Raw genomic sequence first — 23,117 nt, 5'->3', positions numbered from 1 at the left:
GGTATCAGGGATTGAACTCAGGTCCTTGCACTTTCGAGGCAGGCGGCAGAACCACTGAGCTAAATCTCCAGCTGTGGGTTAGTTTTTATAAGATAATATTACAGGAAATCTAACAATAACAAATTTGTAAAATTTATTCAATTATTTTTCTGTGTGGTATATCTTAAAACATTCAATACACAACATGACATTACAATCTGAACAGTAATATCAAGTCTCTCTCACAATTCTTTCTGCATTATTGTCTTTGAACAACACACTTTATTTACACTGTCATGCTGGCCTTTCCTTTTTTTCTATGGGTGGTATAAATGTCTATCCCCTAAATGCAATGGCAAAGATGTTGACGATGGAGGTCCTGGTTGGCATTTCACCATCCCATATTTTTCAATTTGGTCTATTAGACCTAATCTAAATTGTAAATGGCTTTGAGCTCCCTTGTTTTAAGTAAATAACAAACAAGTTCCATATGGTTTGATCCAGAAGGTGCACGAATATTTTATAATAATATTTTTTCCCTCACTTTTTGATTACAGGATACCGTGTTAGATTTTGGTAAACTCTGTCAACACCACCCATAGAATTATTATAATCATTGACCACTATTAGAATTTTAAAAATTTAACTTGTTCTTTTAAGTGCTAACATTTCTGTATTATGAATAGTTGACAATAAGGACACATCTTTGTCTTTCCATTTCATAACACAGATTTTCCTCTCTGACTTGTTAACATTTCTCCCTTTTTTAGTTTTTTTTTTTTTTTTTTTTTTTTTTTTTTTTTTTTTTTTTTAATCTTTTGGTACTTCCTTCCTGTTTGGTTTCAAGTGTCCCAAACGTGTCTATTTTGTACTATTAAAGATTATCACTGAGTTCTGGAGAGGTATAAAAGTCATATCCATAGTACTCACGATAAATTGTAAATTGTAGCACAAAATTGTAGGTTATTTTTCACAAATAAAATAAACACGAATTAGAAAAATAACCAGAACTTATTATATTTCACCAGAAACAAACATCAAAGGCAAATACAATGTCCTAAATAAAAAGGTATGCAAAAAAATGTAAAACAAATAAATAGATAATCAAATTTATCTCGTGCAAACAAGAATCCACCAGTTAAAATGACACCTGCCCAAGCAACACTTAGTAGGTAAACAAACTTGCTGCCTGAGTGATGCTTGGGGTAAACTGTTAAGTGGTTAACAAATACCAACTTCATTTGTATTTTTGGAGTTACTGCAAATTATGGGCACTATATTAGCTGCAGGTCTCTGATGTCCTAAAGCTGTTCTACTCAGCTTGGAGCAACTGAACCAGTGCAAGAACACAAGACTTCCCCTAAGGGCTAGATTCTGCATCTACTGAACAACAACAACAAAAAAAAGCATATAGCCCTGCCTAGATCACATGGCTGATGCAGCAGAAGTGCTATGACTGTCAATGATTATCCTTAGTTTTCTGAGATGATCACAGTGGAGCTATTCTAATATTCATGACTTTTGGTTTGAACACATGGTGAAAGTAGGTAGGTCCCTTTTAGAAATCATAAAACTCCAACCACCTTCTCTTTCCTTTCATGGAGGACTGGTTTATCCAAAATACTGTGAATTCCTCATACTTACCTTGACTATGGCAGGTCCCATCTCTGTCATAATCATCTTTATTCTCAAAATCCATGTCTTCCGACTTGGGCTCACTTCCTTCAGCAACATATGTAGAGAAACCTTTTTTCCCTTCTGCACTTTCTTTCCAAGCCTCTTTTAAAAGCTCAGGCTTCACTTTAAATGGCTCTGATGGAATAGCAGTGGGCTCCCCTTCCACTGTGGTATTATTGGCTTTGCTTCTGTACAGGACTGGGTTATAAGCCTTGGGTTTCTCCACTTCAAATTCATCATTCCCAAGGTCATGCATCCACCTTTCCATGTGTTTACAGTGGCAATGACAGGATGCTGGAGAAAAGGCCCTCGGTGGTCCAGGAGGCTGGCTCACCACCTCTAGGCTTCCTTTCTTGGCTTCATTCAGATGGAAGCCTTGGGTCTTTTCCCTTGGGACATTACCAGTGGGCTTGGTGAGATGCACAATCTCTGGCTTTTCTCTTGTGCCTGCTGCCATGGCTAAAGTTTCTTCCTCATTTTCATCTTCTTCCTCCTCCTCATCACTCTGGTTCTGACTCAAAATCAACTTACTTTCTAAACTTTTGTTTTCTAATAAATCAATTAATTTCTGATCTGATGAGAGATTTCTTTTAGAGTCACAGACACTGAGACTGCACATATCTACAAACCCACTTTCATTTCTTGTATCCAAGGCAGGGGAAGGTAAGCGTTTGGCTTCTAGCTGCCCTATGCTTTCAGGTCTCTGCCCTGCCTCACTGCAGCAGCGCTCCCTTTCCTTTGAAATAGGTGTCAACGAAGGTTTTCCACTTTTAATGTTCATTTGAGCTACTCCTGCCTCTAAACTATCCATAACAGAGACTGAAGCTATTTCCGCCTCATGGTCACCAGGCTGGCAGCTTGTGTTTTTGCTTGCCAAGATGTTAACAGCATCTTTTCTAGATTCTGTATTGATAACTGGGCATTCCTGAAAAGAGCCTGGCTCTCGGTTGAGCACCTTCTTACCATACATCATGTTCTCCAAGGACTCAGGCAGCAGACTTTCATCATGGTTGATAGAAATAACATCCTGAACTTTGGAAATAAAGTTGTCACAAGTCACATCAGGAAAGCTGCCCCCAGACAGACCAAGATGATCATCTCTGTTTTCAATTTTCACCAGATTCTCAGGTTCACTTTCAAGAGACTCTGAAGTCCTACTCATTTGAGTATAGGTAAGAGATTCATATAATTTGGAGTTGGTCTGGTAAAGACAACAGAGACTGTCTGGTGCCTGAGTATCAGTTCTTTTATGCTGGGCATAGTTTCTGTAGGCATCCAGGAAGGACAGCTGGGGGTCATTCATGATGTAATAGTCAGTGCGGTTAAGCCCATGTTTGGCTGTACCAATGAGGAGGTCTCGATCGTGCTTCCCACACTCCCACCAGACTGGGAGGTAGAGGCTGGGCCTGCAGAGCTGGAGACGCTCATGCAGCTGAGGACACCTGAGTACCTGCTCTCGGACTTTCCTTAACAGTTCAATGCGGTACAGAGTTCTTGCAGCTCGTTCCTCAGTGATGGGTTCAACGTAGATGCTGGCATCAGGGGAACCTGGAGAGAAGGGGAAATGCAGAGCTTATCACTTCACGTGATTTTGAATACTTCCTGACTTGCTGAAGTCCTGCATCTTTGGCCTTACATTTTTTTTTGTACCGGGGATAGAACTCGGGTCCTTGTGCTTGCAAGGCAGGCCACTGAACCACTGAGCTAAATCCCTGGCCCTCTCACTATTTTAAAGAAATTTTTCTTCTCTTGATCGCTAATTGCACTAATTGTCAAAAAGAAAAATTAAAAAAGGTGGAAGACACTGCTTAGTGAAGGAGCACTTGCCTAGCTGGCATCAGGCTCTGGATTCAATCTTCCGTACCATCAAGAAAGACAAAACAAAACAAATACTATATAAATTTGAACTGTCTTCTGTTTTTTTGTTGTTGTTGTTGGTTTTTTTTTTTCTCTTTGGTACCAGGGATTGAACTCGGGTCCTTGTGCTTGCAAGGCAGGCCACCGAACCGCTGAGCTAAATCCCCAGCTACCCTGTCAATTTTAAATGTGTGGGCCTTGTTAAAATTCGAAGCTAAAAGGGAAGAAATAAAAACAAACCAAGTGAGGGTGAAAGAAGAGCAGGAAAACATCAGTTCTGTAAATAATATCAGGTCCCATTTAATAATCATGCTATGAGTTCTGTCTATACTAACTAATTTATAGTTAGGTGTTATATCTAGTTCTCACAGAAATCCTATGAAACATCATCATTCCTGTTTTAAGGATGACAAAATAGGTTCAAATTAGCTACCGTGCTCCAGGGGACAGGACCAGAATGTGAATCTAGACCTTGTCAGAACTAAAGGCCTGGATCTTATCAATGTATAATATCTAGCATACAGTAGCTACAAATAAGAGGCTGACAGGGGGCATAAAGGAAGTTGTTTCAAATTCCTACCAGGATGAGGTTACAGATGAGATCTCTATCTGATCAGGAGATGTTTACATAAAATCCATTTACTTTCTGTAAGTCAATACATGATAAAACACTTAAAGTTACTAATATCTAATATAAGAAAGCTACAAAGGTCAAGTAGGGTAAATCTTGACGTGACTTAAAAACTTTTAACTTTGGAAAAAGTAAATGGTAATTTATAATTTTTTGAGACAGGGTCTCATGATGCAATCCAAGCTGGCCTCAAATTTGCAGTGACCCTCCTGCCTCAGCCTCCTGAGTGCTGGGATTATAGGTGTGGAGCACCAAGCCCAGCTTGTAAGATTTTAATTAGACTGAAGTTATGTTATGTGGGAGAGACACTATTTTAATTGAGGGTGAACCCAATTAAAGGTGCACGAATTTCTAAGAAATTACATGTCTCTATCTGAAAGCCTCAAGTAGCATTTTTTTTTTCAGAGTTAACAACTAAAGTAATTCTGCAATTTGAACACCAGGATTTTCAGTCCGTCCCTCTAACATACTGACAGTTTTCTTACCACCATCTTTCCATGCGGGCAGACGACAAACATTCCGGCACATGGCCACAAAATTATAAAAATAGTGTTCCAGGCTCTCATCTGACTTCTTGTCCAGACGGGAAATGATGCGGAACTGGGTCCAGTCAAAGGTTTTCTTCTCTTGATCATAAACAACACCAAAGGATGATACTGTTCTATAGAAGTCTGCTTGCTCTCTCCTGGTCCACCTTCAGATTTAATCAGAGTGAGAACTGTTTTTATCTTCTTCTGTTTTTTAAAAAGAAATCTGACTATTTATTGAGCATATGCTATAAGAACCCATGAAATCAAGAAAGCTGGTGGAATTAGTTTATGTCACTGTATATTTTTATTTAAATTAAATTCATCTGAGAGGTTTATAACTGAAATAGGCTATGACCTTACTCCCACGGAGAGAACTGCTTTTAAATCTTCAGGACTTCCTTCTGGTATTTACTTCTCTATTTCAAGGTCACGTGTAAAAACTTTGCTAACTCTTGGGTGATTAATTTTAGGAATTAGCTACTTAATTTGCACTTGTAGCAGATAAAGAATTTAAAAATATTATATATGCCTAAATATCTATGACAACATGGAATCACAGAACTCTAGAAGGACTTTTCAGACCATTAAGTTCAATCTCTTCATCTGACAACTAAGGAAATTGGAGCCGAGAAGAGAAGAGAAGAGAAGAGAAGAGAAGAGAAGAGAAGAGAAGAGAAGAAAAGAGAAGAAGAGAAGCGAAGCATCGTCTCAGTGCGTAAGTCCTGACTCCCCATCTCCCACTGGTTCTGTAGATGCGTGGCCCACGCCAGTTTTTCCTGAGACACAAATGTCCTCTAGTCTTTAAATACCATAGGACAAAGATAACGACTTAGGAGGTAGGATAATTACAGGCCACCATAGTCTTACGAGGGGTTTTTCGCCTTCGTGCTCTCCTTCCCTGCTAGGTGGGGGTCGGTGGAAGAGTGAGAAGCAGGGAAGGGGATCTAGTTGTTCTCTCTGCAGCTGTGCCAGGTAAGAGAAACATTCTGTCTGAATTATCAAATTTCAGAACGTTAGAAAGAATACAGTAAATTAGTTGAATTTGCTCTATGGTGTTTCTTTAATTCACGGGATGCTTCACTAAATGGATAAAGAGAAACAAAAATCCCAAAGAATTTCAACTTTGTGATATCATGCTGGTCTACTTTAGCCTTTGCTAGCTTAATTCTTAGATAAGCAAGTAATTACTGGTAATTTATACCTTCCTTCTGGGCTTGTATTTTATATTGACTGCTTTCAAAGGTTTGATAAAAACAGCTTCAATGCTTCAATGAGAGCTTCAGTGCACACTATATCCTTTGTTGCTAGAAATAGGGAGTCTAAAATGGTCTCCTATATGCCAGTGTGGATTTTAAACCATATCCACACAGACTGGGCGGAGGTCTCTGACTTAGGGAAGATGTCAAGTTGGGAAAATCATTAAAGTCCAGAAATTGTGCGCAGAGGTTGTTTCAGACCTCAAACTCCCCAGTTATTATGACAACACTGTCACTGTTGAGGCTGCATTTAATAAATTCTGGAAGCAATGTAACTTTATTTGAGAGCATAAGTGAACTTTTTCCTCAGCTATCAGCTTTACCTTTTGTTATTTTTACCCAGTGAACAGTCCTTTCGGCCCTTGCCTTGGCCTTTACCTCTTCTGGGCTTCTTTGTTGATGAGGTCCATTTCTGAGGTTCTCCTGAACATCTCCTCTTGAACCCAGTATCCTTGGTTACCTGGTCCCAGGATTTCAGGTCGGCAGAGCTCTTTACGGTTGCATCGCTGGTAAATAGTGACCAGACGCCGGAGACGAGCTGTGAGAGCAGATGAAACTGGCCAGGGTGATTTGTCTGGGTCGGAGCTATCCTGGGCTTCAAACATCAGTGAGGTTATTAGTATTTATGTACAGAACTAAAAACAAGAGTTTGATTTTGTTTAAATAAAAACACAGCTACTTAATCAAAGTAGTTATTCCTTTAACAATCAGCCCAGCATAGCAGAAGGACAGCTTTATGTGGTAGTCTACAGCTCAGGAATGAGCATATTCTTTATTGCTTTCTCCACAGAGTACTATGAGTTTCTGTGTAGTTGTTCTTTCCAACTGTCAAAACCTCTGTTAAGTCTGCATTCAGAAAACGCAAATTCTAACTTTTCTAAACCAAACAAAAAAGCAAAAAAATCTAATTTGTTTTTACCTGTTAGATTCCATCCTAATTTAAGACAACATTTTATTTTGCATTTCAATGTCAGGGAGAAGAGGGACAGAGCCATGAGTTACTAGCGGGGGTGTAAAAGGTCAACTTATTTGGCTTTTTAAGAGTATTTGTAAGAATAGCATTTTAATACATATAAACTCCAAGTAACTACAAACTTGAGCTTTACTTTTCCTTGCCTTCAGAAGGACAGTCTCACCTGCCTGGCTGTCATCCTTCTTTTCACCAAAAATGCCTTCAACGCCATCACTGGAATTTTCCTAGGGATAAAGAAAACCACTCCATTAGCAAAACTGAACTTAGAAGAAACCACCTCAAAGGGGCTCCATACAGAAGAATGAGCATGCACAAGTGGCATCCCTGCCTATGGACATCTCACAGACCTGATAAATGCAGCTTGAAAGCAGTTCATGTGAAACAAGTATTTATTTTCCTTGGAATCAGCTTAAGGAATAATGAACTGGCATAGTCTCCCTGGCAATTATATTTTAGCTGTGAATTTAAATATTTGGCTTTATTATTGTCCCTTGCAACTTAATACTGTCATTTTACAAAGAACATATTTGCATTTTTTTTCTCCTTTTTTGCTACCAGGGATTGAACTTAGGTCCTTGCACTTGCATGGCAGGAGGCGGAACTACTGAGCTAAATCCCTGGCCGGCAGTTTTGATTTTTGCTGTGAAAAAGTGTCACACTCATAGTTAGCTTCACAGCAACAGACACTATTTTCATTAAACATGACTGCTCCAGACATGAGACCTGCTGGTGGAAAACCCCAGGAATTTAAAGTTAAAATTACAATTTGAAGCTCCAAGTGAATCTTGTGTAAGATCACAAGCACAGAGCTTGTTCAAATTGGTGTATTTGTCTAGCTGGAGCTAAAAGATCCTTTGACAATCCTGCCTTGGTCTTAGGAATGGAACTTTACAAGATCCTTTACAAGAGCACCATCTGGCCCATATAGGAGACTGGGGGTGGGAAAAAGATCATATTACTTTAAATACTGTAACTTACTGCTTTCCTACTACTGTCATCTTACCTAACTGACTGCACAAAACCACCTTAGGGTTCAAGACTTTGCCACTCTAAAGAACAAGGTTAAAGAGAACAAGAGTCAACAAAGCACAACCTACATTTATTTTTGTGCAGCCCTCAAGTTAAGAATTGTCAAATGTGAGATAATGAAAAGATGGAAATAAAGTGTTTGTAGATGGGGAGGGGAGGAGGGGGTGAAGGGAGGGGAGGGACAAGGGGAAAAAATGCGAACCAAGACTTGTCATGTAGAGGTACAAGATCCCAACAATGAATGTAACTGTACTGTATCCCTAAAATGTACCAATAAACTCAAAGCTGAAAAAAAATTGTTCAACAAGAATTGTTCTTATCTTTTGAAAGTGTTACAAAAAAAGGAAGAAGAATATGTGGACAAAGACTATATGTAGTTCCCTAGCTCAAGGTATTTATTATCTGGTCTTTTACTCAAAGTATTTGCTGCTCTGTAGATGGGAGACCAATACCTTGATACCACAGGAATACACAGATACATATGACTGCCAATAATTACAATTGAAATTACTCTCTTGGGGCCTTGGCACCATGGAAAGAGCTGAAAGAGAAAGCTCTAAAAAGGAACAGAAATTCATTTTCTGAATGAATTTCTCTCTTATGTAGAATGGAGCAAATAGTTACTAACATTACCAAAAACCATATTAAGCATTGTATAAAGTCCTTTATTTGGCTTATCTTGTTTAGTTATGTGAACTAGCTCAGGAGGTAGAAATCATTACAGTCCTCATTTTTACAGGAGCAGAAAACTCGTCCTCACAAAGTTCAGTAATTTGTCAAAGGTCGCATGGCTAGCAAGCGGCACAGCTGGGATTCAAATATAGATAGTTTAATCTGGAAGTCACACTTTCAACGATCAAGCTATCTAAAAAATGGGCAACATGAGAGTCTCAAGTGAAAATGCACTTTGGTGAGTGAAAACATATTTAAAACTCAGGAGCCACAGCTATCTTTTGCCATCTAATGTCTGCGAAGAGTGGAAACTACCATTTTGAAGTGATACTTTAGTGTGTCATCTCATCTTGTCTTACAATTTAAGCAGTTAAACAAAAATAAAAAAACCAGACCAACCCGAAATGCCTCATATATCTTCCTATCAGAGAAAACCTCACTGGATATACTCAAAGTACTCATGAAGATCCTTTCAAAGCTGAAATTTACCAGTATCAGTACTTCCAGGTGAGAAATGTTCTATGGTCAATAAAACAAGGGTGGGTGGTTCCTCATCGTAACACACGATCATCGGATCCCAAGCTCAAGGGTGCAGGCGCCCACCTTGGTGTGAGCTAGGCACAAAGGACACATAGGATTCCTTTCCAGTCCATTTGACAGTTTTTGTTGGTGTACAGTTTAGTAAACATGAATAGGCTTAGGCAAAACTCAAGTATGGAAAGCTCTAGGTATTGGCAACTGTCCTTTTCTGTACTGTGACCTCTCAGCAGTGCTCCCCCTCTGAGAAATGACAGAATGGATAGGAATCACTTTATCAGTGGCTCAAGTGAAAAGGATATGAGAATTTTAATTATTAACTATTAATTAATTGTGGAACTGGGGTTTGAACCCAGAGCCTCCAGAATGCTAGGCATGCACTCTAGTACTGGGCTATAACTGCAGATCTTTTTACTTTGAGAGAAGGCCTTCTTAAAATGCTGAGGCTGACCTTGAACTTGTGATCTTCCTGCCTCAGCCTCCCCAGTTGCTAGGATTATAGGAATGTGTCACCATGCCTCATGTTAACAACCAGTTTAATGTGGGTGATATGCTAGAGCAGTGACAGTTCTGGGCCACAGGAAGTTTGTTGGCATGTAGAAGGCCTTGTATCTGAACTGTGCAGCTTAACATTAAACATCTTAATTTCTGCTTATATGAATCACTGACTCATCTTTAGAAATATGAACCAATCATTTTAGAGCAAAGGACCCCAGAGTGCTGACAACAGAGGGTTAACAAGAAAGAACATGGGTTGGTTACAACACATAATCCTCCCAACTTTGACACACGTGGTTTGGAATCTGACAGTGCACTGCTCTTTTGCCTTGGGAAAATTACTTTAATCTCTTTCAAGTTCATTTCTTTTCCAAAATGGAGACAATAATGCTTACTTTATAGGGGATTGTACGACACAAATCAGTAGAGGCATGGCAAGTATTTAATCAAATGCTGACACAAAGCAAATGTCTGTCCACTGAATGATACCTGAGTCGGAGAAAATCTGAAAAGCAGTCCAACTCCTAGATCATCATTTCATATTTCTATCTTTTAACTAACGTATTTGTTATAAAAAAGGCTTCATAATACAAACTGCAATAATAACAGTCGGAGCGCAGGTCAGTTGTCAGATACTGTACATGGTATTTTATATGCATTTTTTCACTTATTCATTTTAACAACCCTTTTGAGACAGGAGGAAATTGTGGAATAGAGAGGTTGATAATGTGGTTCAAGATTGCAAGTAGTTATTAAATGGTAAGGTGGAAACCAAACCCAAAAGGTCTGACTCCAGAGGATGAGCTCTTAACCCCTGTGCAGAGCTACTGTGATGGATGAAAAAAACCTGAACTGACTCAAGAGCACTGTAATTATTATGTACTGCAAACATGTACTTTAAAAAAATCAATCAGAATGAAGAGAAAGATAAGACAAACCCAAAGTTAAAAAAATTTAATGGATGGTATTGAAACAAAACCCAAAATCAAAACAAAACAAAAGCACTGTTCGTAACTAAAGCAACTAAACTGCATACATGAAGCTCCGTTTTCTTATCTGAAACTAAGCAACTGCCTTGCTTGTGGTGCCTCTTCAGGACTGAATGCTTCCCCTGTTTGGTCTTGACTTGTATGAGGTAATGGGAGTAGCAGTGGCAGGGCATATCAGGTGGGTCCCACAAGCACAGGCAATTTCTTCTATGCTCTTATAAAACCTCAGCAACGATGCAATAGGTTATGAACTGTCTTCTTACAATTAGTCAAACAATGAATGCTTGGTTCTGGGACAATAGTGAAAAAGGTAGAAACTGGAGCCTGGTATAGTATTTATGAGACACAGTCAACATGCAGAGTGCTAAGTACTTTTAAACACAGTGGGAAAATAAGAGTCACCAACTCTGCTAGGCCCAAATCAGGTAGAGGGAAAGACACCTAAGAGGTGCCCTTTGTGCTAGATATTGAAAGTTACACAGGAATTTGCTGGAAGAACATGAGGTCTCTGTGCAGAAACAAGGTTATGAAACTAGAGTCACAAAGACTCTCTGGGGTTTTCATTTTATAGAAAAATCAAAGTATCCTACTTTTGTATAAACTTCACACAGAAAGTAGATATACATCAAATAATACAAATGTGAAATAAAGGATATTTTGGGGGGAGAGGGGTGGTAGTACTAGGATTGAACCAAGGAAGCACTCAACTACATACCCAACCACCCTTTTAATTATTATTATTATTATTTTTTTTTAAGATTTTGAGGCAAGGTTTTACTAAGTTGCCTAGGCTGGCCTCAAACTCATCCTCTTCCTGCCTCAGCCTCTAGAATAGTTGAGATTACAGATGTGCTACATGCCTGGCTTCAAGGATTTTGTTATGGACAGATTGCAGAGTTTAGAGAGGATGTAAGAAACGTTGTTTATGTGTCATGTGATTGTGTGACTGTTTTATTTTTCAGCTACCTAACACTTGAGTTCCTCCTTCTTTACAACGGAGTTTTAACCATCAAGATCAGAAGCCAACTTTCTTCAGGTCCAGAGCCTGAAACTTCACATGGATTTTCTTCAATTCTCTGCTTCTCAAACTTGGGGGATGCAGGGAAACATGTCCTCAAAATATAATTATTTCCCATTGGAATAGTAGTGTCATTGTTACTATTACAGAAATCAAAGCTGGAAAGGCCTAAGTAAATAGCACACATTCTACAGGCTAGAGTCAACAGAGTAAGAGAGAAAGAATGGACAACTCTTGGGTGGTGATTAGGAGAAGAGAGATGACCCTGGTACTGGTGTCATTCTGCTGAAGTGGTATGTAAGCCTCTGGGATCCAGAATCCAGTCTAATAGACACATTTGCACTACTGCTCAAAAGCAAGAGAAGATCTAGTGAAATGTTACTGTGAGATGAAATTTCATTCTGTTTATGCAAAGACTCAGAATCTTAAAAATGAAATGAATACTTTTATTTCTAGGATATGCATGTATCCCAGCTTCTCATTCTGTCTAACTAAAATCCCTGGATATTAACATTACACATGAAACAAATATAAGAAAACTCTGAAAGGTAAAGAAAAGAAGGCAGGACCAACTAGGGACCTCAACTCAAAGAATAACGTGGTGAGTTCTTTGGATTTTCTTATGCCTCACATATTCTGGATCTGGAGGTAAAGAAGTCAGCTACCTAGAAATGCCAGAGGGTCTAGATAAAACAAACAACTCCAAAAAAACTTGTGTTCTCTAGCAAAGGACTATGAAAATTCAGTTTAAGAACATATATAGTACAAAAGCAGTAACTGCTTTATTCTAACCCAACAATATAGAATTATAGACAAAAGAAATTAAAAACTCTCCTAATGATGACTTAAGCCCTGCCCCTCAATGGGAGAATAAACAGAACTTATAGGGTCTCATTTGGGGCTGACGTTCTCTATTGCAGTTTTGTTGGCTTATTTTCAAATTCTTTTTTTCTTCCCCACTGGAAAGGAAAAGGTGATGTACAATTTTAAATGTTTGAAGTATACAAGTTGCTTTGTTATAATAAAACTACATGTGTATGCATGTATACACACACACACACACACACACACACACACACACACACACACACACACACACAATTAAAAACAAAAATGGGTTCACCCAGCAAAGGCCAAGTTGGGAAACCATGACTTCTACATTATTCAGGTGCTAACAGAGTTACTCATTCCCTTGTTGGGGTGATGCCAGAAAAGCTAAGTAGGGGCCAGGACTTTCCCCTGTAATAGGTAGTAATGAGATGCTCCACCTCAACCCATAGTGTCAGCAAAGACCATGTGCTCAGAAGTAATGAGAAACATCCCTTTCAGGTATAACTGGGAGCAGACCTGAAACACAAAGACCTGCCCCCACCTCATTGAAATACGATGGCCCCTCCACCCCCGTTTACCTCCATAAGAAGTCAACTAAAACATTAAAATTTAAGTAAGATAGACAGTCTCACAATACCCTAAGTTTCAATAAAAAATTACTTACATAAGTATTAGGAAGACCTTAAAACAAAAAAGAAAGATAATCAACAGACGCCACTGACATAAGAACTTAAAAATCATTAATAAGCAATTGTAAAAATGCTTCAAGCAAGTTTTGGCAAAGAAAACAAAATCCAAAGATGTATCAAAGGGAAATTTAGATCTGAAAAATAAAACAGAAAAAAACTCCCCCAAAACCACACATAAAAAATCCTTGCCAGGTGTGGTGGTGAACGCCGTAATCCCAGCACTTGGGGGGCTGAGGCTGGAGGATCACTGTGAGTTTGAGACCAGCCTGGACTACATAGTAAGTTCCAGATCAGTCTCAACTACATAGTGAGACCCTGTCTCAAACAAAACAAAACAAAACAAAAAACATCCTTGACAGGATCAACAGCAGTATGGAAGAGGAAAAAAAAAATGTAGATTTGAAGGAAGAATAATAAAAAGAAATGTGAACAACAGAAAGAAACAGATTAGGGAAAAAATATTAAACGAGACCTGTAAGAATCTAACAAATGATCTAATATTCATTTTGTTTGCATCCTGAAAGGGGAAGAAAAAGAGGGTAGAATAGAAAAAAATGTTCTAAGAAATCATGGCTGAAAACATCTCAAACTTAGAAAAAGACATAAAATTAAAATTCAACAATGTGAATAAACTCTAAACAGGACAAAATTAAAGAAATCCACACTAAAAATATCATAGTTAAGCTTCTGAGAAACAGAAAAAAAAAAAAAGTCTTGAAAGCAGCAAGAGAGAAAAGATACCTTACGTAAGGGAAAACCAATTTGAATGCCTGAGGGTTTCTCCTCAAAACACTGTGGAGGACAGAAGGAAGTGGAACATTTTTCAAGAAAGGAAGGAAAAGAAGCATCAATCCAGAATTCTATACCCAGAGAAAATCACCTTCAGGAATGAAGGAGATAAAGGAGATTATTAGAGAAGAATGGGGTTGGGAGAGGGAAGAGAAAGAGGGGTAATGTGGGGATTAAAATGATCAAAGAGCAGGGCCAGGATTTGGCTCAGTGGTTCCACTGCCTGCCTTGCAAGTGCAAGGTCCCAAGTTCAGGGATTAAAAAAAAAAAAATCAAAGAACGTTTTATGCACATGAAAAATATTTCAAAATGAACCAACTATTCTGAATAACTAATATGCACTAATTTAAAAAAACTTGTCCTAAGATAAATTCAAACCACAAGGATCATCACTATCAGACCTATGCTAAAAGAATAGCTAGAGAAAGTTCCCTAAACCAAAACAAAACAAAAAAAGAAGGAACCCTGGAATACCAAGAAGAAAAACTACAGTAAACAAAAAGATGGATAAATATAGTGGGCATTCCTTCTTCAGGTTTCTAAATTAATTTGACAGTGAAACAAAAACTATAACTTTATCTGATATGATTCTAAATGTATGCAGAAGAAATATTTAAGACAATTACATTATAAATGAGGGAAGATAAAGGGACAAAAGTAAAAGTGTGGTTTCTGCACATGAAACGATGATACTAGTAGACTGGGATATATGACAGATATATAATGAAATTCAACAAGAAGCTATAAAACATACAACCATGTGCTGGATAAGAATCTTTCTGTCAACAACAGACTATACATGGGACAGTGATCCCATAAAAATAAACTGCTTGGTGATATCACTGCCACCTTAGTTTGAATAAGTCCACTCTGATGTGTGCAAAACAAAATCACCTAGTAATGCATTTTTCAGAATATGTCCTCTCTGTTAAAATTCGTCTTAAGGTAAATAGACCAAAATGGAATAAAAATATTCAAGTAACCCAGAAGTCAGAACAAAAAAAAACAGACAATAAGAAATCAGAGAAAACAATAAAATGATACACTTAAACATAGCCTTGGAGACACGATGCAAATTTTTAGAAAAGGTGCATTATGGGGGTGTGTAATGCCCATGTTTATTTTTTAGGAGTATTTCTATTGATGAATTAATTTTATGAGTTTATTATATTAAACAATGTGTATTCAACAGGATATAAAATATTAAAATTATAGTATGTAATGACTGTGTAGAATGAACCTCAAAAGTTTACCTGTCTAATCTAACAAGATCAAAAGATAACACCAGAAATATGCGAATTACAATGAAAATACAAACCAAACTCTATCACAAAAATAATCTTTTTGGGCCAGGGATTTAGCTAAGTGGTGCTTCAACCTGCCTTGAAGTGCAAAGTCCTAAGTTTGATCCCTGGTACTGCAAAACAAACCAAAACAAAACAAAACAAAAAAACCCAACTTTACTTCAATTATCACACCTCAGGCAGACTTCACACATGACAACAGCATGTTCCACACAAGTCTCGCTTACACTGACAGCACGTGTGCTTAGTTTACTTTGTCAACTCTTTTGTCTTCCTCTTTTGACAGGAGGTTCCTATTATACAATGTCCACTTAGCAGGAAAATAAAATGTCATTAAAATAAAATATAAAATGAGTGTTTAGACTAAACATCAGTATTTTCAACATCAACTGTCAACCTGCTTACACGATCTAAAAAATATCAGCAGAAATAAATTTCTATGTGGACTACAATGAAAATACAAATAAAACTCTACCAAAAAATAATCTTTAATTATCACACCTAAGGCAGTTTTCATATGAGAACATGTTCCATACATAAGTGTTGCTTACACCAAGAGCACATGTGTTTTGTTTTCCTGTCTTCTTGGTAGGACATACTTGACATCTTGCTGGTCTTCCTGTTTTCTTAGGAAGTTCTTGTGATGTTTCACCTGTCTGTTCAGTGGTCTGCTCCAGAATTCTTTTGTGGAGTTCTTGGAGCAGAAACGTATTGTTCTTCCTCTGCTGTAATTGAAGATTTATCAATTCCAGTCCCAATCCTCTAAGAAAATTTCTCTGTGATATTTTGTGATTGTTATTTTCTTTGTAAACTATGAAACTATGCATGACATATTTAGGACAGAGTAAAACACAACCACTGACCAACACTTTGTGTTTTGAATGACACAGTTGTGGTACAATTCATCAACAATCTATCTACTCTGCCTTTCGTTTTGTTGTAAAACCTGACCATTTCTAGCTTCATTTGTTTTGAGGGCTATCAGTCTTTTGTTTGCTTGGTTGGAGACAGGGTCTCGCTGTGTAGCCCGGGCTAGCCCGAAACTCCTTATGTAGCACAGACTTAACTTGAACTCACAGGATCCCCTGCCTCAGCCTGATGAGGGCTGAGATTATAGGAGTGCAACACCAGGCCTGGCCTCATTGTCAATCTTATCATGGTATAATGTTGACAGTATCAATAAACTTTGTTTTTCTTTGTCATAGAGAAGGCCAATAGTATGCCTTCTGAAACCCAAAGATTGTACTATGCTTCTCTATTGTGAACCTCCTGTATATTTTTCAAGAATCTCAGCTTTGTTCTTATGAATAGTTCCTGTGCTGGTTAACTGGTGTTCTTTCAGCAAATGTAACATCAATGGGTAACTAGTGAATCGACTATCAAATGCAACATTTGGATTACTTTTGAAATATGTGCAACAAGTCTATTGACAAAGTCATACTGTTTATTACTGAATGAAGAAAGACCTGGTTGGTGGAGTTCCAGGGTAGATTTCTAAATTCAAGGGGTAAAATGTCTTTGTGTCTACCACAGCATATATTTTTATACCATACTGGGAAGGTTTACTTGGCATGTATTACCAAAAGCTGCAACAACCACGAAATGATACAAGTTGTCCATCAACTGTCATGTATTCAGACTGTGTATAATTTTCCTGACAGTCTGAAACAAGCTTTCAACAAATGAGCAAAGAGTAGCCAAATTGTTGAATTTTTTTCTTTCTTGGTGGGTCTTTTAGTTATCAAAAAGTAGGCAATTCTGAAGGCAACCAAATCTTGAGTTTATTGTTCTAAAAAATCTCAACGTCACATCTGTTACTTCGCCATAAATCGAATGATAAAGTCCTGCTATGAAGGCTTTTAGTTCAGATAGTGAGGTGTCATGATAAATATATTTTTGAGTTATCACTATTGATGCACATAGAATGTTTTCTTGTATTTCACTATTAGCTTATTACAAAACATCTTGTACCTATCATGTTACAATTTCCAACACTGAATCTTATAGGTTTCACCCCTGCAAAGAATCTAGTAACATTTTCTGACCTAGCACTAACACTGGGTCGTTCAGGTATACATGACTGTTCTGTAGCATTTTGACTAGTCAAACTTTTATTGACATGACTGTTTTCTTTCTCATGTGAACCAAGGTCTTCATCTGTACTTCTCTATCTGTCATGTCTCTATCTGTCATATCCATCATAAATTGCTAACTTCTTTGGCTTACATGATCCAAATCACCATCGGTAGCCGAGTCACCTGATGACTCACTTTCAACCTCTTCCCAAAGTTGTAAAAGTGGATTTTCATGCGACATTGTACTGAACTGGGCTAATTCTACGAGAAAAATCAAAAGAAAACATTTAATAAAAAAGTTATATAGAGTATCATGTCATCAGCAAATAATGACAGTTTAACCTTTTCCCTTTCCATCTTTACTCCTTTTATTTCTTTCTCTTGTCTAACTGCTGTGGCTAATGTTTCCAGAACTACATTAAACAGGAGTGGTGATAGTGGATGTTCTTGTCTTGTTTCTGATTTAGGTATGAAAGATTCAGTTTTTGACCATTTAGTATGATGTTGCCTTTTGGATTTTTATAGATAGCCTTTATCAGATTGAGATAAAGACTATGTACTCCAAGTAATAGCTAAAACTTGGAAACAGCCCAATTGCCCATCAGCTGGAGACTGGATAAAGAAGATATGGTTTTTAAAATAAAAATGAAGTACTACTCAGCCATAAAGAAGGAGAAGAAACTAGAATCATTTTTAGCTAAATGGATACACATCAAGGGTCCTCTTAAGTGGAATAAATAGGACACACATGTGTAAATACCAAATAGTTTCTCTGGTGTGAGAAACAAAGTGTAAATAAGGATCAAGATATATAATAGATAATGTGAAACAGGAAGAAAAGGTCTAAAGGGAAGGGGAAATGGGAGGAATAGGGAAAAGGAAAGAAGGGAAAGGAAAAAAATATGAGAAAAGGAAAAAACTTTAACAAAGTCTTTGTAAATGAGGGGGGTGGGGGTGGGGGGAGGGCAGTGGAATTCGAAAAAAATAAGAACCAAGATACAAACTCTCACAATGATAAATGTCATTATATTGTATACCTAAAATATGCCAATAAAATTAATGAAAAAAAAATAAAGTTGTAAGTACACAAAAATGTAAAGTCGCACATGTAAAACTCACCCATTTACACTTTGACACAAGTGTATACACCTTGCTGTTTGAAGCATCAAGTGAGTGAACACAAAGATTGCTTCCTCTATTCCCCCAGTGGAGCTAGTAAGACACACAGCCGGCTACTGTTATGCTAAAGTACATATTTTTATTAGAAAGGTATGGTATGGGTGTCTGTGACCCAGAATGAGGAACAGAGGGTTTGTATCACAGTGACATCAAATGTAAATGGTATGAAAACACCAACTAGAAGACAATGCATTAAAAAGAAATACTCAATAAAATTAAAGTAAAAGAATGGAGATGCTCTATTTATGCAAATATTAACCCAAAGAAACCAGGAGTAGCCACATTAATATCAGTTCATGTCAGAGCAAAGAAAATTACAAAAGCTAGAGGGGAATATTATATAACAATAGTAAGGCCAATCTACCAAGAACATATAATCCTAAAAATGTATACCTCAAATGTTTAAAACTGCAAAATATGTAAGTCAAAAACTGACAGAACTGAAAAGGATAAATTCACAATTATAGTTGGAGACTTTAATATCCTTCTCTCAATAACTGATTAAACAACTAGACAGAAAATCAGCAGGGAAATAGAAGAACATAACAGCTTTATCAACTATCAAGATAGTTAACATATATGGAACATCTAACTAATGAAATCAAAATACACATTCTTTTCAAGTGCCAATAAGAACACATACTAAGAGGGCCAGGGATTTAGCTCAGTGGTTCGGTGGCCTGCCTTGCAAGCGCAAGGACCCGAGTTCAATCCCCGGTACCAAAAAAAAAAAAAAAAAAAAAGTCACAAACACAAACTGCGATACAAAAAAAAAAAAAAAAAAAACCACATACTAAGATACAAGTGTGACAAAAAATTGTTTAAATTAAAAATTATTACAATAGAAGACATTGCCATTAATACCCCTCAAAATATTCCCTCTTGCTTTGAACGAATTTGCATTTTCAAAAGCAGTTCTGAAAGTCCTCTTTTATGTCTTTACAAGGTGAGATTAAAAATTACGGTAAACTCAGCTGAGAAATGTCATCCTTTTCAACCTTACTCACTGGATCAGGGACCCTGACCCAGGGACTTCAGGTTTACACAAAGTAAATGTTTTGAATTAAGGACACAGAGGCAGCCACTGTACCACAATTGAAGAAAACAAAGAGGCCTTCCAAAACTACCTCAGAAAGTAACAAGGGTAGAATAAGTGTGTTTGAAGAGAGAGGGAATACTTTGAGAAAGATTAATAGCAATGGATTTTACTGTAATAAATCCAAATATTCACCATATTTTAAAATCACACAGCATATATATCGCAGGCCATAAACCAAACCATTAAAAAAATCTAAAACAATTAAAATCATATAGCATGTGATCTCTGATCAGAATGAGATCACCCTAAAGATGAAGTAACAGGTAATAGGAGCATCTCTAAACACTTAGAAATTAAATGATAAACATCTAAATAATTCATAGGTCAAAGAGGAAGTCTGAAGAGAATTTTTTCTAAAATACATTAAACTGAAAGTTAAAGTATAGAACAGCAAAATTTGTTGGATACAGCTAAAGCAATGCTGAAGAAAATTTGTAATGCTAAATACATATGTTAGACAAATGGGAAAGTTTCCAATCAATAATCTTTTTAGAGAAAGTCCCAGGCAAGGATGCCTATAATCCCAGCTTCTCAGGAGGTTGAGGTAAGAGAACCATTCTGGGCAACTTAGTGAAACACTGGCTCAAACTAAAATTTTAAAACAAGGTTGGGGTTGTAGCTCAGTTTTACAGCACTTGCTTAGCTTACATGAGGCCCTGAGTTCAGTCTACAGTATGATAAAAATATCTAGGAAAAGAAGAGAATAAAACAGAAACAATCAGAAAGAAGGAAAAGAGAAATAAAATTGAAAATCAGAAAATTAAGCCAGGCATGATGATACACACCTGTAATTTCAACATCCTTGAAAGGCTGAGGCAGAAAGCTTGAAAGTTCAAACAGAGGTTGGGCAATGTAGCAACTTAGTGAAAGCCTGTCTCAAAAATTAAAAAGGATATGGTGGCACATACCCACATCCCAGCAGTCTGAAGACCGAGGTAGGAGGTTTGTCACAGCCTGGGTAACATAGTTCAAGTCCAGCCTGAACTACATAGCAAGACCTTGCCTCAAAAAACAAAATAAAACTTAAATAGAGAAAAATCAATGAGACAAAAAACTGATTCTCTAAAAAAGATAAGGCAGACAAAAAAAGAGAAAAGACACTGTCAAAATCAGGAATGAAATACTAAAGCCCTACAAACCTTTCAAATTCTACAGTTAAAAGGACAATAAGGAAATGCTATGAACTCAATACACATAAATTTGACAATGTAGATGAAATGGACCAATTACTTATAAATACAAACTATCAGAACCCAATATAAAATAGATAATGAAATTCATAATTTAGAGACTTTCCAAAGATATCTCCAGGTCCAGAGGGTATTAGAGGAAATGTTTAAAGAATTAATGCCAATTCCAGAGAATCTCTACCAGAAAATAGGAGAGGCGGTAACACACAATTCATTTTATGAAACTTACATTACCCATATATGAAAACTAGATAAAGGTCCCTCATGAATATAGATGTATACTAATATTCCTCATGAATACACTTATAAAAACTCAATAACAATATAAAAAGAATTATACATTATAATTAAGTGGAGTTTACACTAATGATGTAAGGTTGACTCAGTACTCAAAAATCAATGTAACTCATAATATTAATGATCTAGATGAGGGCAAAAAAATCACCATATCAATTAGTATAAAAATTGCATACAACAAAAATCTCAGGAAATGAGGATAATGGAGGAATGTCCTCATTCTTTTTTTTTTTTTTGGTACTGGGGATTGAACTTGGGTCCTTGTGCTTGCGAGGCAGGCAGTGGAACTACTGAGCTAAATCCCCAGCCCCTCATTCTTGATAGCGATCTACAAAAATTCTGTAATTAGCAGGGCATATGGGAGCAAGCCTGTAATGCCAGCACTCAGGAGGCTGAGTCATATGGACTGCCACAAATTTGAGGCAATTGTGGGCTACACAGTGAGTTCAAGCCAGCCTAAATAACACAGCAAGACCCTGTCTCAAAAACAGCAACTAAAAAAAAAAATTCTATAGTTTACATTACATTTAATAGTGAAAGACAAATTTCTTTCTTTTAGTATCAGAGACAAGGCAAGGATGTCTGCTTCATTTCCTTTATTCAACAGTGTTAGTTTTAGCTAGTGCAATGAGGCAAGAAAAAGAAACAAAAGATATACAATTCAGAAAGAAGAAATAAAATTGCCCTCATTTGAAGATGACGTGATTGTTGACTAGGAAAATCCCAAGAAACCATGAAAAAAAGCTCCTAAAACTGTTAATGAGCATAGCACTGTTGCAAGATACAAGATAAACATAAAATCAATTATATTTATGTACACTAGTAATGAACATGTACACGCGTTAAGTTAAAAACAAAACATTTACAATTACTCCAACAAAAATGAAATGCTGAGGTATAATCTAACAAACATGTATAGGACGTGGCTTGCTAAAAACTACAAAATGTTGATGAATGAAATTTTAAAAAGACTGAAATAGAGAAAGGTATAATAAGACTCAATACAGTAAAAGCTCAACATGATAAAGATGTCAATTCTTCCCAGAGTGATGTAAGGGTTTAATATAATTCCTACCACAATCCCATCAAGAATTTCTTTAGATGTAGATAATTTTATTGTAAAATTTACATGGACAGACACAGGAACAAGAAAAGCTAAAGCAATTTTGAAAAAGAATACAGTCAGATAAATTAGTCTGTACCATTATAAGACTTATAATGTTGTTGTAATAATCCAGACTCTGTGTAGGCAGAGGAACAAATAGATCAGTGGGACAAACCCCAGAAACAGAGCCACACAAATATAACCAATTGATTTTTTGACAAAGGCTTAAAAGTAACTCAATGCAGAAAAAAAATGGTTCCTGAGGAAAAAAATGGTTCCTGAGTTACATGATATCAATAGGGTTAAAAAAAAAAGAATCTTGGTCTAATTCTCTTTACTTAAATGAAAGTTAAGGTAGATCACAAACGTAGACAATTTCAGGAACTACAGGTAGGTATTTTACTTGATGCCACAAGCAAGATCCATAAATGCAAAAATTGATGTTTAATTCATAAAATTCAGAGCTTGTGCTCTGAGAAGGGCAATGTGAATTAAGATAAAATGAGAAAATCACAGAACATAGAAAATATTTATAAAACATCTATTTGACAAAAGACTAGGATCTAGAACCTATAAAGAATTTGCTAATATACCAACAGTAAAACAGAAATGGCCAAATTAGAATATGAACAAAGGATATAAAGAAATATTTTACTGAAGGGAGTATAAAGATGGCCAGGTAAGCATATAAAACAAAGTTCAACAATCATAAGCCACTAGAGAAATGCAAATGAAAACCACAACAAAGTATCATCATACATCTATCAGAATGGCTCAAATAAAAAATACTACACTAAATGCTGGTGATGCGCTGGGGATTTAGTTCAGGTGTCTGCACCTGCCTTGCAAGAGCAAGGACCTGAGTTTGATCCCTGGTATAAAAAAAAAAAAAAAAAAAAAAAAAAAAAAAAAA

At 36.8% G+C, this 23,117-nt stretch overlaps 1 protein-coding gene across 2 annotated transcripts in view; it reads right to left on the bottom strand.

Moving 5' to 3' along the window:
- Window positions 1–23,117, bottom strand: part of Chd6 (chromodomain helicase DNA binding protein 6) — a 207,376-nt gene that overhangs the window by 17,705 nt on the left and 166,554 nt on the right. For both annotated transcript variants that reach the window (XM_010631412.3, XM_010631411.3), the window contains exons 28-31: window positions 7,067–7,127; window positions 6,309–6,525; window positions 4,630–4,838; window positions 1,624–3,204 (exon numbers count right to left, since the gene is read on the bottom strand). In XM_010631412.3, coding sequence (XP_010629714.1) covers window positions 1,624–3,204; window positions 4,630–4,838; window positions 6,309–6,525; window positions 7,067–7,127 — 2,068 coding nt within the window. The remainder of the gene's footprint in view (window positions 1–1,623; window positions 3,205–4,629; window positions 4,839–6,308; window positions 6,526–7,066; window positions 7,128–23,117) is intronic.

This window comes from Fukomys damarensis, unplaced genomic scaffold (assembly GCF_012274545.1).
Source record: "Fukomys damarensis isolate Sample0158 unplaced genomic scaffold, DMR_v1.0_HiC HiC_scaffold_22, whole genome shotgun sequence".
NCBI lineage: Eukaryota > Metazoa > Chordata > Mammalia > Rodentia > Bathyergidae > Fukomys > Fukomys damarensis.
The sequence above is the reverse complement of the archived record's forward strand: the minus strand, read 5'-3'. Positions and strand labels throughout refer to the sequence as shown.